The 17,110-nt window shown below is 38.2% G+C and overlaps 1 protein-coding gene across 5 annotated transcripts in view; it reads right to left on the bottom strand.

Moving 5' to 3' along the window:
* Window positions 1-252: 252 nt before the first annotated feature.
* Window positions 253-17,110, bottom strand: part of Lrrtm4 (leucine rich repeat transmembrane neuronal 4) — a 778,594-nt gene continuing 761,736 nt past the window's right edge. For 2 of the 5 annotated variants that reach the window (XM_041633635.1, XM_041633645.1), the window contains exon 4: window positions 253-1,853. In XM_041633635.1, coding sequence (XP_041489569.1) covers window positions 1,632-1,853 — 222 coding nt within the window. In that variant the 3' untranslated portion in view covers window positions 253-1,631. The remainder of the gene's footprint in view (window positions 1,854-17,110) is intronic. The other 3 variants (XM_041633629.1, XM_041633662.1, XM_041633655.1) reach the window with 3 other exon arrangements.

The following is a 17,110-nucleotide window of genomic DNA, read 5'->3' as shown; positions in this document are numbered from 1 at the left end:
ACTCAAATTGGGGCAAGAACTACCTAAGGGAGGTATTCATGGTGAATTAGAGAATTCCAGCGCCCTAATATCAAATATAAAACCATGTGACTTACATCATTAGGTCTTTGTATTATTTTAATTTACGTTTTATGTGTATATATGTATGTTTATGAGTGAATAAGTATATCTCTGCTCATGTGCCTATGGAGGCCAGAATAGAGTGGTGGATTCCCTTTCAGCTAAATAATAGGTGATTGCAAATAGCCAGATATGACTTCTTCTGCAAAAGCAGAAGACATTCTTAACTACTGAGCCTTCTTTCCAGTCCCCATTATCTCCATTGAGAGATGATTTTAAAAACAATTGTTCTGTATTTTGCTATGTAGTTACTAATTCCCACAGGACTCTGTCTTTGCTCCAAGGTCATACAGTCTTTAATTCTCCCACTGATACATTTCTTTCATGTTGCATGATACATTTTAGAGTAAGGACAACTCTAAATAAAATTTTAAACACATTGCTACCTCAGATTTATTTCAGATATATTTTCTACAATTATTGATGCTTCTCTATCTGACCACGGGCCACAGAGGAAACCATTGATAGACTCCTACATCATTACTCTGACACCAGGTAGGAACATTCCACACATGTGATTATGTGTTATGGCATACCAACTACAAAATAATGTATTTTAATTTTCAACATTTTTCTTTTATTGATAAAAATTACACAAAAGCTAAGTGATAATTAAATTTAAAAGCAATATTATACATCGTGTTGAGTTTAGAAATTCATCCCTTGATTTATTCATCCACTGGACTCCTGTCCATTGTTTGTAGAGACCCTCTCTCCACTGAGGGTATTTCTCAGGTTCTTCTTCACTCCAGGTGCTCACAGGTCTGGGTAATCAGGTTTCCTTCTGTGATGGATACCGATGGAGGAACAAGCCAGGGCTCCTAATGCCATTGATGATGTTCACTGAAGGAGTGGACACTTTGATTTATTAAACCCAGTCCAGTAGTTTATTCAATGTTGTGGTCAATTTTTTTTTTCACTTTAGGTCAGTGCAAACCTAAATCTTTTGGTGCCAAGTAAGTACTTATATTTAGAAGTAGAAAGTCATTCCTCCAGTAAATTAAAAAAAATAAACAAAAGAATAAAACCAGATTTCAAAGGAAAAACAAAATGAAGACATTGGAAACAAGGTCTGTGAGTGTTATTCACACCTTACAAGAAAAACTGCATTGTTTCCCCAAAATCTGCCCCCTCCCCCCTGTGGTTCTCCATCCCAGGAACCATGCAGTGTAGAAAAATCAAATATACAAACAAACCTATAGATAGCTAGGATGAAATCTATTTTTATAAGAATGTAGCACTCTTGACTATTTACATCCGGGAGTACTTGTGTTTATTTTATATTTTAAAGCACAGAAAGTTCTATGTTCTCCCGGGTTGGTGGTAGGTTTGCCAGCTGCCCAACCTCATAAGCAGTTTGTTTGTTTGTTTTGTTTTTTTTTTCTCACTATGCCCTAAATTTCTGTACAGGAGCAAAGAACTCTTGAGGTTGGAGAATGCTGGACATCTCATCTCTTTTGCGATGAAGGCCTTCCTTCTATGAGCTCTTTATTAAGGAGTTGGCTTTACTGTTAGTTTGTTATTCTCTCCAGATAAATGGCAGGTGCAGCCGACCTGGCTATGGTGGCGATGAAGCTGTGGTCTCTCCCAAGCTCCAGGCTGGGGCTGTCATCTTGATCTATGGACACAGCTTCATAGGCCTTGTTGATGTGGAGAGGCTGGTGGGCCTGGCAGTACCCAATCACTGGTTGGTCGTAGCTGTAATACGGCAAGGGCTTCACGTGGTGGGGTATCTGTATGTGAGAAGCAGAGAAAGTGATTGGTTAGTGATCAATGTTAAAAAGAGAAACTAACCCTCCCCTGGCTTTATTTTTGTTTCCCATGGTGATTCAAGTTCCGTTGCTTGAAAACAGCAATTTTACAAAATAGCGGTTGTTATTTTGGTTAATACAATTTACTTTTCAGATAAATTATATATAAAGTATTTTCAATGCTTTATTTTTGATTTCACTCTCATTTGGCATATTAACATAAAAAAGTTAAAAATAGCCTAAATACCTATGAATATGGATGGTATACATCATACCAACGGATGGCAACTGTATCCAATCAAAAGCTCTCCACAGCCTACATCTAAAAGTACATGCTACAAAAACAGGGAGGAACTCTTACAGTGTAACACGATAGGTCAAGTCCAAAACGAGGGGGGGAAAGAGTGTATGAGCCCTGGTTGGTTTATTTTGTTATCCCTGTTCTTGTGGTATCCCTTGACCTTTGACATTATTTTTTTTCCAGTCCTATTGGTTCTATCCTAGGTGTCTGGGCTACGCTGTTAGATTCCAAGGAGTTTCCATTGCAATGAGTTTCTACATTACAATGAGATGCCTACCAATTCTAGTTGTTTCTCCCAGTATTTTCTCCCTCTGTCTCTCTTCTCCTTCTTGATCCCTCCTGTTACCATCTGGATTCAGTCCAGTCCACCCAGGGAACCCATTTAACCTTCTTCCCAGGGAGATCTACGTACCCCATTCCCCAACTCCCCAAGCCATTCTTGTTATTTAACAAGAATGTGTGGATCATAGCATGATTTTCCTTACTATATAGTTATTATCCACTTATATGTAAGTACATGCTATGTTTGTCTTTCTGGATCTGCGTAACCTCACTCAGGATGATTTTTTTCTAGTTCCATTCAGTTGCCTACAAATTTGATAATGTTATTTATTTATTTGTTTGTTTATTTATCTAACAGCTGAGTGATTTTCCATTGTAGAAATGAACCACAATTTCTTTAAAATTCTTAGTTTGTGGAACATCTCTATTGTTTCCAGTTTTGGGCTAGTATGAACAAAGCTGCTATGTGTAGGAGGAGGCCATTTGTTTTGTTCCTGGCTGCTTAGCCCCAAAATAATCACACAGAAACTGTATTAATTAAATCACTGCTTGGCCCATTAGCTCTAGCTTATTATTGGCTAACTCTTACATCTTAATTTAACCCATCTCGGTTAATCTGTGCATCGTCACGAAGTTGTGGCCTACCAGCAAAGTTTTAGCACGTCTGTCTCCAGCGATGGCTCCACAGCTTTCTACCTCCTTTCTACCAGCATTCAGCTTAATTTTCCCCACCTAGCTCTGTTCCTTTACAGCTCTACTATCAGCCTAAAGAATTTTTTTTATTAACCAATGGTAATAACAGCATACAAAGGGAATCCCACATCAGCTGTGAACATAAGTTGAGAAAATATTCTTGTCATAAGGTACAGTGTCCTTTAGTTGTATACCAAGGAGTGGTATAGGTGGGTCTTGAGGTAGATCAATTTTCAATTTTCTGAGAATCCACCATATCTTGATTTCCAAAGTGGCTGCACAAATTTGCCCTCCCACCAGTAATGGAGGAGTGTCCTCTTGCTACACATCCTCTCCAGCAAGAAATGTCACTTGTGTTTTTGCTCTTAGCTATTCTGAAAGGTGTAAGATGGAATCCCAGAGTCATTTTGATTTGTATTTCCAAGATGTCTAAGGATGTTAAGTATTTATTGTTCTTTCAAGGTCTATAAAGAATTGTGTTGAAATTTTGATGGTGATTGTGTTGAATCTATAAATCACTTTTGGTAATATGGAGATCTTTACAATGTTAATATTACAGATCCATAAACATGGGAGATCTTTACATCTTCTGATATCACCTTCAATTTATTTCTTCAATGACTTGTTAAGGTTTTTATTATAAAATTGACAGAGAGAACAGCTAGAGGTATCTAGAACTGTCCAGAGCAAAGACAGAGGAAAGGAAGTAGACAGGAAAAGGGCAGGAGAGTATACATGGTCATGTTTAGAGAAGCAGAAAACAAGGGAAAATAGTGGAGATAACACGAGTTAACATAGTAAGAGAACAGGATAATAAATGGGAGTAAGTAAGGGAGAATAAGAGAATAGCCAGAAAGGGAGAGTGGGAATGAAAGAAGGAAGTGGGAGGAAGAGGGGGAGGAAGAAGGAGAGAGAATAGTAGCGAGGGAGTAAATTTGCCATTATAAAAAGAACAGATGTGTATGTAGGAGGAGGGAAGCCTGTGGAAGTGAGAAGGGCTAGGATCTTAGATGTTAGTATGGACTTTGAAATGTATGATAGTTAGTTGTGATACTGAGGGAGGCTGGAGGTCATCACAGGCTTGATATGCAGTCATAAGTATACGTCAATGGAACCATATATCCCATCAGCCAGAGGTAAGGAACTCCCTTTGGCAGATGGAAACCAGTTTTACAAGTTCCTGAGTAATGCTGGCTTTTGGCTTGAAATCAATAATTATCCTGTAGTACAGACTGAGTTGGGCCTAAACTCAATTTTTGGACAATCAGTAGGCCTGCCCTTTTAAATCAGGACATACTCTCTAAACCTGGCATTGAAGCCTTTCGTTGTTTATAAGGGACAGTGCAGTATCTTTTGTAACTGTTTCTCACTGAAATTTGTATGTCATTATCAGGATTCCAAAAGGCTGAAATGGTGATCAAATGCTGCAGAACATGGAAGGACATCATACAATGGCAGAAGACATTTGCTAGAACAATTTGGTTTACTGACTCAGCCTGAGGTGATAGGGAGTGATCACACTGGTTGCACTGGTTTACATTGACTTTTAACCAATCCAGGTCTTATTGGTTCTGCAGGACCAATAAGGATGGTGAAGCCCAGGCCATTTTGGAGTAGTACCCAGAGCTACTGGATAGTGTCAGTAAATTGAGTGGAAATCTTCTGGGACAGATATAGACTAGGGACAGAAGGTATAGTTAAGGATCTTAGTGGAAAATCTTTTATCTCTGGTGCATGCACAGATCTCAAGTTCTGTGGGTTTTGGATTTTCAAAACAGATGCATGTGAGAAGCATAGTCAAAAAGCCAAAGTAGACACTCCATGCATGGAACAGGGAATGTTTATTGCAAACTGTCAAGACTGTCTCCTGGGATAACAGTGAAATACGAGATGGGGAAAAGTCTGAAGGGTTATAAGGAGAACAGGTATCTTGAAGGAGGAGAGTTTATGAAGTAGAAGGGAGTTTGGAAATGTTTAAGAACTACTTCTGAGTAGGGGCCTGGGGAGCCTGAAGGCTAGTATGGATTTTGATATTATGTCAGGTGCCTCAGATACATGTCAATTGGAAAGCCTTATGTCCCTTCTGCCAGAGCTAAGGGAAGTACTCCTTTTGGAAGATGTAGATCACTTTTCCAAGTTTCTGAGGAATGCTGGTGTTGTAATAGGAGCAGCGGGCTGCTTCCTGCCACCTGGCTAGCTTTACCTGAAATAATTACATGGAAACTGTATTATTTTAAACACTGCCTGGCCCATTAGTTCCAGCCTCTTATTGGCTAGCTCTTACATATTGATCTAACCCATTTTTAATAATCTGTGTAGCCCACGAGGTGGCTTACCAGGGAAGATCTTAACCTGTGTCTGTCTGGAATGGGAGAATCATGGCGACTCTCTGACTCAGCTTCTTTCTCCCAGCATTCTGTTCTGTTTTCTCCGCCTACCTAATGGTTGGCCTCTCAAATGGGCCTAGGCAGTTTCTTTATTAATAAGAAATCACAAATTGCCAGAAATCCGCTTATAGTCCAGATTGAGCTGAACCTTGACTCAATTTTGGATGAGTTAGTAGGCTGGCTATTTCTTGTGGGGTGGTGGGTGGGGTATTCTTTGGAAATGATAAGCTGTGTCTGTGATAACATCTTATTCTCCATTTTCATTAGGAAGATCATGAACATATAAGTCATGAAAGCAGAATTGGTGACTATGGGACCAGTGAGATGTGGATGGGGAGGATAAGGAAAATAGGTGATGACCTACACACACATACATAGATACAGGCACATGAAATAAACAAAATGCAATTTTAAAAGTTAGGAACAAATGAAGTGTGATATAAGTATAAAGATGTTACAATGAAATTGAATTCTTTGTATGATAAATATAATATTATTTTAAAAATAAAAGACAAAAAATTGGCTTCAATCTTTGAATTGTTTTTTCTTACTACACGGTTGCTGTACAGCAATGTTGGAGTGAAGCCATTAGGATAGAGGATGTTCTAAAAAAAAAGGTGAAACATTCCATCCTTCAGGGAAGCTGATCAGTTTCTCATGGAACCCTACCTCCCCAAATCACACATAAGTAATAAGGACTTCTGAGAGATACTCCCTTTAAGTCAAGCTCCCTAGCAGACTCTTCAATAAGTGTAGCTACCTAAAAGAGCCAGCGAGCTACACTCTTGTATATCTTGTATATCTTCTATATCCAGTCCCATTTTTATTTCTTATCAATTCAGATATCTCTCTATAAGCCAGCAAACTATCTAGACATGAACTGTTTGCTGTCATTTCTGTTTTGGAAAACCCTGTGGGATTTTTGAATTGTGTCCAATGATAGATTGGTGTCTCAGGTCAACACAGATTTGACAAAGCAGAGAAATGAAAGCAGATATTTTGTTCAGGGAATTGAGCAGGGAAAATATTTTGGGAAATACCTTCCTAAGAATATGATGTTCCATTCTTCTTTTTGTTATTAATATGTGGAGGATAACTTGAAAACACAATTAAAAAATCACCAGGAAGTTTTCAAGCCACAAAATTTTCACTGGGCACAGAATATGTGTTCTGTACATCTCTTTCTCTCTCTTTTACAATTTTTAGATTAAATTCAATAGACTTTTATGTTCTACAATGTAGATGTGAAAGTCAAAGTACAATTTTTAGAAATTTATTTTTGTCTTCTACCATAGCAGCCCCCACAGATCTAATCCAGTAAAAACTTCCTTTTTTATTTAAACAGAAAAGGGAGGTGATATGGGATTCCCCTCTGTATTCTTTGAATACCATTGGTTAATAAAGGACTGCTTTGAGTCTATAACAGAGCAGGGCAGAAAGAACTAGGCAGGAAAAACTAAAGTGAATGCTGAGGGAAAGGAGACAGAGTCAGAGAGAAGCCATGGAGCTGCCTACAGAGACAGAAACGTTGAAACTTTAGCCAGGAAGACACAGCCAAGTGGAGATACACAGATTACTAAAAATAGGTTAACATGTAAGAGTTAGCCAATAAGAAGTTAGAGCTAATGGGCCAAGCAGTGTTTCAAATAGTATAGTTCCTATGTGGTTATTTTGGTTCTGAGCTGCCTGGACGAACAAGTGGCCTTCTCCAACATAGGTCCTCAGGGTGGACAGCTAATGCCTCTTCCTGCTGAGCCATCTTGCCATCCCTTGTTCCACATTTTTACTTGAAGGAATGACAAAGTTTTCTCTTTCCAGATTGTCCAGATTGGTGTAAAACATCAAAGTCCACATGAAGCATTGATTGTGGCTCCGTTGATACCTTTTATTGTTGTGGTTTTCTCCTTACTCATTGTAAAAGAAGACACAGTACCCCAAGCATGTAGTAGGCTCATCTGTGAGAGGAAGTTATGGACTCATGAGCCCTCTGTACAAATATGTTCATCTAAGGTTGAAACCCAGCAGCTCATATGTCAACATTGTTGGTTTTTCCATGATTATTTAAAACTCTTATTTTTTTTTATTAAGAAAAGAAAAAAAAAACATAAACAAAAAACAAGTTTCCACCTCCTCCCAGCCTCCCATTTCCCTCCCCCTCCTCCCACCCTTCTCCCCCTCCTCCAACCCTTCTCCCCCTCCCCCCACACCTCTCCCCCTCCCTCTCCAGTCCACAGAGAAATACTGACGAATATCTTGCATATCATCATAGAACCTTCATCTGGTGATGGATAGAGATAGAGACAGAGACCCACACATGAGCACTGGACTGAACTCCCAAGGTCCCAATGAGGAGCAGAAGGAGGGAGAACATGAGCCAAGAAGTCAGGACCACGAGGCGTGCACCCACCCACTGAGACAGTGGAGCTGATCTACTGGGAGCTCACCAAGGCCAGCTGGACTGTGACCGAAAAAGCATGGGATAAAACCGGACTCTCTGAACATGGCGAACAATGAGGGCTGATGAGACGCCAAGGACAATGGCATGGGGTTTTGATCCTACTTAATGTGCTGGCTTTGTGGAAGCCTAGCCAGTTTGGATGTTCACCTTCCTAGATACGGACGGAGGGGGGAGGACCTAGGACTTACCACAGGGCAGGGAACCAGGACTGCTCTGTAAAACTCTTATTTTTAAAACATTATGTAAAGGAGCAATTTCATAGCTAAAAACTTAGGATATGCACTTCATTTTGACTCAAATATCAAGGGAGCCTTATTAACCACAGATTTCTGGATGTATATGCCATATCATCTCTGAACTCAAGAAATTTATTTTGCTTTTACAGTTGGACTATTTTTTTACTCTAGTAAGCAGGGGTCCTTGTCATTTTCTCCGTGTACCCAAAGCAAACTCTTACAAGATAGAAACCATTGTAACATTCTTTTCTTCCAAATTGACCAATGGCAAAATAAATAAATATTCAAGAGCCGAATAAATTGGCCAGCTTTGAAAGGATAACTGCATCGTTTGCTCATTTACTCTTTGAGTCTATTCTGTGGGGCACAATGTAATCAATTGAAATTGTGGTTCTGCAGCAGCTAAGAGAAGAAGGCCTTGTGCTTTATAGTAATAATGTGCAGTACATTAACCACCTGGGTCCCTGTGTGGATTGTTGTTTCCAGTAGTCAAAACAAAGTGTTCTTAACTTTCCCTTATATAGTTTTGGTATTTTTGTAAATGTGTTCTTAGTACTTTACAAAAAGGTCCCCATGCTCCATCCATTCTCTCCTGGGCTCCACTTTGTAGATCAGCCGAAAAACACTATTTAAAGATGTCCTTATTAGCATGCCTATCTACTCACTGGATGCAGTGAAAACTGTCCTTTATTTAAAGACAATTACATGGTGAAATCTGGGAAATATGTCGTGCTCCTCAGAAGTTCTGACTTCTTTGGGGTATATGTGCATTTGAACATAAGTCACACGTACATTTCCATAGAGGTATGTTTTATAACTACATCTAAATTAGGTTACAGAGGAAAGAATCATTCCCGTGACTAATTATAAATTATTTTGATTCTCCTGATTGCTGGCTTTAACTCTGAAAATGGAGTGGTCCAGGCAATCTCATTGGCCTCAGGTAATAAGAAATAAGAAATCAACTAAGAATACTTATTCCAGCTGTTATAAGCTCAACATTGCCGTTATACTTTTATGGAAGCATATTCTTCCCTTTTTGTATTGGTCTTTCTTTTCACCATTCATGGTTTCCATTCAGAAAGATGCAGGGCTCACAAGGGTGTATGAACAATAATTCCTAACTAAGGCTCTCAGTTCTATCTTATGTATCAAGAAGTTCTCAATGGTTACTGAATTTTCTGTTTTTCAAAATAAAAAAAAAACATAATTTACTTTTACTTCTATCTAGATGAAGATTTTTCTTTCAATACAGCAGAAAGGTATAAAAACAAATAAATAATATCAACAAAACTCCAATAAAACATTTCCCTGAATTATGAGGCCTGTTGTATTAGTATTTCAAAGACAGATCTTAGGGGAATGGCATCTTTTATATTTTTAAATGAAAGACTGAACTACAGAGGGATGAAAAGAGCTTCACATCTGCATATTGACTGATTCCACAATTTTGTGCCTGCACTAATTATATTTAAAAAGAGAAATGAATGTGTCTATGCAGTAAGTATGAGAGAAATGTGAAATGGATACTTGAAAAATTTGATCAAAGACTTTAGAAATAATAACATGGAAATCCAATATCGTTTCTTTCTGTTCTCAAAGGTTCAAACACTAGTTATAACTAGCTGAAGTGTCTGATTGTTCTTAAATTACTGTGGTCTATCATTAGTCTTATTTATTAACTTTTTATGGCTATTGTTCAGATTTCAGTATGAGTTCTTTCCACTGAAGTCATAAAAAGTTGATTTTCAATTTCCTGAATGACATTTGAATTCTAATTTCCAGAATTAAAAGGTTGTGTCGGGCTATTCAGACCATTTAAAAAGTATCATCATATAAATCCAGAGGAAGAATTCAATACAGTTGAATTGCTTAATGAAGATGGACACTTCATTTATTGGAAGTGAAATTGATTTAAAATGAATGGCAATTGCTAAATGAATGTATAACTTTGAGTTTAAATCTTTCTTTTACTATGTTAGTATGTGATGAGAATCAAACATGTTCATGAAGACATGTTTTGAAATTGGTTTATATTTCAGAAATGTTAATTAAAAGCCAAAAGAACCTATTCCATTTAAGTTAGTTGAGTAAATGGGAAACTTAGTTGCCTCTTCAGCATATGGGAGGCAGAAATGAGTGTTGTTAGAGGGTTTATCCTCCCACCCCAGATGGGAAAATCCCACAAAGCTCATGACTAAGTGACAAACAACATGGAACCCTGTCTCAAACATGGTGGGCACTGAAGACCGACACTGAGGTTGTCCTCTAACTTTCATGCTTGTGTCATGTGCAGATAGTACACAATGAGCTTATACACCTGCCCCCCCCCCCCAGGTTTTAAGATGTACCTTATAGCAGCAAAGAACCTCAAGAATTCAGGAGTTTTTGAGAAATTCAAAGCATTAAAACTATGGCAAGATTTACTAATCGGTGAAACCAGAAACATGAAAGAAGACCTCTTATTTCATAAGAATAAAATGTTTGCCATCTCAAACAATGCCTCATAAAAATGTTACGCTTTCCTCATTTTGGCTTTAAAGTTAAATTAATAATAAATGTGACATAGTCATCTATTCATTCAGGTTGTCAATTACATTTAATGACATTTGTTTCAGAAAGTCCCTAAATAAAACAAATAAAGGAGATAATGGTGAAAAAGACAACTGCCTTGCTTCCATATATTTGCTGGACTAAAAGATGCAAAAGAATGACATCATGTAAGATCCACCATTTGTAAAAGTCAGCAAGATGGTACATTGCGTAAAGGCATTTGATACAAAGCTTGACAAGCTGGCATATATCCTGGAGCCTCACATGGGTGGAAGGGGAGAATCAGTTCTTACAAGCTGTAATCTGACTTTCACACATGTTCTATGTTACTCATGTACACACATACACACACACGCACATGCACTTGCATGCATGCACACTAAATAAATGTTTGGTTTAAAATAAAAATAACTAAACCCCACCATTCTGAACTCAGTGAATGCTGACTTTCAATATTGACTATTCTGTCAATTTGTATCTCCAGTTCTGACATATGCGGTAAAGATTTGTCTTTTCTTCCTCCTCTGCTCTTATTCAAGTATTAGAATGTCTGGGTCCTCACTTTTGGCCACATTTTCATTTTCAAGTCATTTGTGTGAAGTCAGAACAGAATGTACTCTTGTAGTTTTAGTGTTAGCCTGCCGGAATGTGCTACTTTCCAAGGTATCCAGCTAATGAGGAGCCACTAGGATTTGAAGTTAGGCTTGACTCCATTAACTGGGAAGTATATTGCATTGATAACACTCTCAGTCTTCACAAAGGCTTTGGAGTAATAGGCTGAATTGATTAACTGGCATTAATTTTTAGATGGTTCTCTTCCAAAGATTTGGTATCTGTTTTAGGAAGAATAATGTGTCCCTACTGGGTGTTGTAATCAAATACACCTTTTTGGTATATTTGACTTTGATAACAAAGTATTAGAGTAACAAATAGGGGTGGTGTTGCTTTAAGACAGGAATAGTTCTTCTGTGAAAAATGTAGTATTTATGTGAAGTACAAAGATATATAGAAGATGTTTGCCCTCAAACAGGAGACTGTCTGTGATCACTATGTAAATCCCAGTCCCTCCTTGCAGAAATTCAGACAATACAGATATAATCAAGCAGAAGTGATATTTATCAGCACATCCAACAGATCCACTTTAAGGTGTTTTTCCCTGAGTTAGAGCAATATCTCAGTCATACAATGCTTGCCTCAGAGGCATGTGGGCATGAGTTTAGCTCCACAAGCTGGGCATGGTAGCCCACAATTGTAATCCTAGAACTGGGAAGGCAGAGACAAGAGGATCCCCATGAACATTCTAGCCCAAATCAAGGCTCATGAGGACCATTGCCCAAACACCAAGGTGGACAGCTCTTGAGAAAGGACACCTGAGGATAAATAGCCTTTGGCCATCACATGCACTCACACACTAGCATAAATGTGTGTGTTTGTGCACACAGGAATGCACTCACTCACACTGACACATGCAAACACACACACTTGCATACACAGAGAGAGGGAGTGAGAGGGAGAGGAAGAGAGAGAGAGAGAGAGAGAGAGAGAGAGAGAGAGAGAGAGAGCGAGGAAGAGGTTATTGACTCTAAAGTATACAGAAAAGGCAGCAGTGAATATATGGTAATAGAGGTGAAGCTAATATTGGTGCCATTCCTCAATCAAGTTCTCCTTGTGTGTGTTTTTTTTTTTTTCAGTGAATGATGGCTTGCTCTAGTGTCCATATGTACTTTTGTGGCATTCTATTTGGGTTCGTGTTAAATATTTTATAATACCCTATACTTGTTTATGCAAGAATATGCCTTTTGGCTAACTAGAAGGTAGCATTTGCTCTTTGAACATAAGAGTAGATGAGTCTCCTGTGACTCCTCTCTAACCATGCAGTGACTATTCAGTAAAGAGAGAAATTACTTTACAAGTGTAAAGTTGAAACAGAATTCTCACATAAGGAAGGTGCTTGAATTTCTCCCAGGCATATGACTTTGTAAAACAGAATTTTGTACCCCAGGGTAGAACTTCAGAACCAACTAACAGATGCAGGAGAAAAGCCCCTGAAGGTTTCAGAGATATTGACAGAATGAAATGACTGCTTTGATTCTAGAACCATTTAAAGGAACTTCTAGGAGCCTGGCTCTTTCTAATAGGGAAAAATTTTAGATACAGGTTTAATTATGGAAATAGAATACACCCATTTAGAAAATGCAATTATAAGTTTTATTCTGATTGACTATATTTTAGAACAGCAAAGTTGAATGGCACATAAATAATGTTGGTTGTTATTCTTTAAATGAAATACGTATGGGTCTAAGATAATGGCTGGATCTCTGCCATAAAATGTATACTATTAAGGTACAATTATATAAAAGTGAATTTGCTATCATAATTCACTTATTTATGTGCTCATTCTTTCATTCCCGTGACAGATACTTACTACAGGATTGCCAAACTCTATCATAAGTCAGTGATTGTTTAGTTTTTCAGCTTACATAGGATCTATTGTTAACTATTGACCTCTCTTTTGACAGTGTGAAAGTAAACATAGGCAAAATGTGGATGAATGTTTTTAATATAACTTTACTTAGTGTTGTATTTTTTCTTCTGAGAAGAAAGCCTCTATGAAGAGACTCACCAGATGAGACTGGCCTATGTGAACATCTGTGGGGCATTGTTTTGGTAATTAATTGATGTAGAAATGCCCAGTCCACTGTGGTCATGAGTGGTATAAGAAAGCTAATTAAGCATGAATCCAAGTGAAATAAGGGAGTCAGCAAGCAATAGTTCACCATTGTTTCTACTTCAAGGTCCTGCTTGAGCTCCTCTCCTGACTTGCTTCTGTCATAGATTGTGACCTGGAAGTGTAAGATAACCTTTTCTTGCCTTATTCTGCTCTCAGTTAGTGTCTTATTAAAGAGGCAGAAAACTAGAATACTTACTGATATGAAATTCTGAGTTTTGTTTAAGGCTCATGGGTTATAAACTAATAAAATCATAAACAAATTAAAAATCATTTAGCGTGCTTGGGCATTTTTCTATAATCTGGTATACAATGGTACTCTGGGTCTATAAAGAAGAATAAAGTGAAGATGCTTTATTTGAAAAGATTACTAATGGCTGAATGAGTAATATGAGCCTTGTCCTGCCTGCTTGTCATTGAGGTTGAATACTCTGAGTCAGGAGAGCAGAGAGTAAAAGAATTCCCAGCATGTGGTCACTGTGAATTTCCAAGTGAAAACCCAGGTCTTGCCCAGAATAAAGCTTTCAGTGGCTCCAGGACAAAAAGACAGACTCACACAACCTTGGTACTTGGAATTCAGACAGGAAACTTCAAGTGAGAACTCTGAAGTCACCCCCAGGTCATATTGGATCAAGCATGCTGTAGGAGGATCAAGGCAGACTGCCCTTTTAGTGAAGGCCATATGGGGATGCTCTTAAGGCTGAGAGTGAGCTCCTGAGCTCCTGTAGCTTCCAACAGAGGGGAGAGAACTGTGGTGATTATGTGAAAGAGTCCACTGTGTTCAAAGGTCATTGAATCATAAACAGGTGACCCACCTCTGCTTCCTCTTGTGCCAAAGTTAACAATATGCCATTTTCCCTCCCTATTTCTCAATCTCAGTCAGCCCTCTCCTATTGCCAGGTCTTGGTATTCAGAGTTCTCATTTTACAAAAGCATGCTGTCTTTGTCTGCTATGTTTTCATTTTCCTTCTTCCCAACCCCAATGGGCTTATGCTAATCTTTTGATCCCCTGTTCAAATGTCATGTTTCTGGAGAAGTCTTCACTAACCACCCTATCTAAAATACCATTCCATTCACATTTACATATATAAGCTATCCCCTCTTTCAACTCGTTGCTTGTTTTCTGCATAGCTTTTATCAAAATGTTAAATAGTCTGAGTTAAATCTTGTTAACTAAGACTTGTTATGACTTATTATTTTCTCTCTCACCAACTTGACTGTCATTCATTTGTTCCTTTTCATTTTCTTATTGATAGTACTGCAATACTTTAAGATATCATCACTTCGAATATGTGCATATTTGGTCTGAAGTTAGGACTAATTCAGTTGTGCAAATTTAACAGCTATCAGTATACACATGTTTTCTAAATAGCTACTTGTAGGTGAATTTACCTTACCTTGGTGGTGAATTGCCCATAAATGTTCAGTCAGCTGGAGAACTCCTTTAGCTAAAAGTTTTTGCCACTCATTTCTTTTATTTTTAAAAGTAATTTAATTTACTGGGAAGACTGTAAGAGCCCACTCTGTTTGCACTATTGAGAAGAAAGGATACTTCTGTTTACTTAAAAGCCAATAAAGATTCCCACTTTTGAAAAATACTCAGATTATGTGGGAAGGTCATTTGTCAATCTGTTGTTTCATTGGTTAATCAATAAAGAAACTGCTTGGCCTGATAGGTCAGAACATAGGTGGGTGGAGTAGACAGAACAGAATGCTGGGAAGAAGGGAAGTGAGGCAATCGCCATGCCTCTCCTCTCCAGGGAAGCTCCGGCCCAAGATGGATGCAGGTCAGACATGCTGAATCTTTCCTGGTAAGATACCACCTCATGGTGATACACAGATTACTAAATATGGGTTAAGCAAGATATGAGAGTTAGCCAAGAAGAGGACAGACAGTATTTAAATGAATACAGTTTGTGTGTTGTTATTTCTGGTGTAAAGCTAACCAAGCAGGAGCTGGGCGGGACAAAAAACAGGCCCGCAGCTCCCCACTACACTCAAACCTCCTAATTATTTCTATCAAGTGATAAATTAAAAAGAGAGACAAAAGAATGAGCCACCCAAAGTGTTACCAAGTAAGCAAGGAGGAGATGTGAAAACTTATTGAGGACTGTTCAAGGATAGTTCTTGGGACTGGAACTATTGAAAGTCAACTCAACACAGTGTATGATATTACCCATCTGTTGTGGTTAACCCTAGGAAGAAATGGTGTGTGTGTGTGTGTGTGTGTGTGTGTGTATGTGTGTAAATAGTTTAAAGAGTCCTTCTTCCCCTTCTCTCATCTTCTCTACCACCCAGAGCTCCAGCTGTCACTATCAAGATCACAGGTTTCTTTCCTGATCTCACACCACTGGACTCCAATATAAACCACAACACTTGTATTCTTACAGAACTCAGAACACCAGCATGGCAAACTTCTATGGCTCTTGTTTTCTTGAATGAAACTATATTAAGCAGCAAAATGTTCTTATGTTCTCCACAGAAGTTGAATCAATCCAGAATCATGATTTTCATTTATTTTTCCTTGGCCAACTCCTCAAATATCACCTCTTGTAAGCATTTGTATAGAGTCTTCAATGTTGCTAGAATATTTTGTTTCTTTGTTTGCTACATTTCTCCTCTCCCCACCAACACCTCATGAAGCCATAAACTCTAGCATCACTACTAACCACCCGTCTTAGTTTCTCTTCTGATAAAATACTCTGAAAACAGCATCTTAAGAGAGAAAATGTTTATTCTGCCTCACTATCTATTATGGCACAGAAATCAAAGAAACAGGAACTCAGAAGCAGCTGGTAGTATCATAGCCAACCACAGAGCAGAGAACAGTGAATGCTTGCTGCATAGCCAAGGAATGGTGCCGCCAAAAGTGGGAGATATCTACCTCAAATAGTAGAATCAACATAATGCCCACAGGCATGCCCAGAGAGCCCTTTCCCAAGGTATTACACTGGGCATGAATTTGACAGTAAATATTAACTATTGCATTGCTAGCAATCACTAACAAATATATGCAGCTTCCTCCTAGTGCCTCATGGATTGTGTTTATCAGTGTGAGGAGTTTATGTCGTCTAATTTCATGTTCCAGTTCTACATGTTTTTCCATCCTGACTTGAGACTGATCGCCAGCAGTGCACTTATCCTAGGTTCCTACTTTCTCACTGCTCTCAAGAGACTGAATCAGAAGCTCTTGTTACAAATTAGATGTTCACACGAATGTGCCAGTCTTTCAGCAGAAAGCCTCACTAGGTAGCACTAGGAAAGCTCATCTCTTCAAAACTTAATGAAGTAACTATTATTTTACTCTTCTATTGAATTGTGGTTTATTGGTTTATTATGAAAACTAATATATATTATTGTTGGGATAAATGGAACAGGTATTTAAAAATTATTTTAATATGTTTACTAAGCAATAACACAAAACTTCATAATTATTCATAAATTTAGACCCTTAGAGAAAACATGAATGTATGAAATGGAGCCCACTGTTAGATATGGGTAGAGAACGGGATAACTATATTTTCAGAAATTTAATTTTATATGACTTCATGCAATCATAAGAATCACTTGCCAAGATGGCAGATAATTTGTATTAAATTTC

The sequence above is a fragment of the Microtus oregoni genome, unplaced genomic scaffold (genome assembly GCF_018167655.1).
Source record: "Microtus oregoni isolate MIOR12 unplaced genomic scaffold, Mior012 000002F_ref0000024, whole genome shotgun sequence".
NCBI lineage: Eukaryota > Metazoa > Chordata > Mammalia > Rodentia > Cricetidae > Microtus > Microtus oregoni.
Note: the sequence above shows the minus strand (reverse complement) of the source record. Positions and strands in the feature narration are given on the sequence as shown.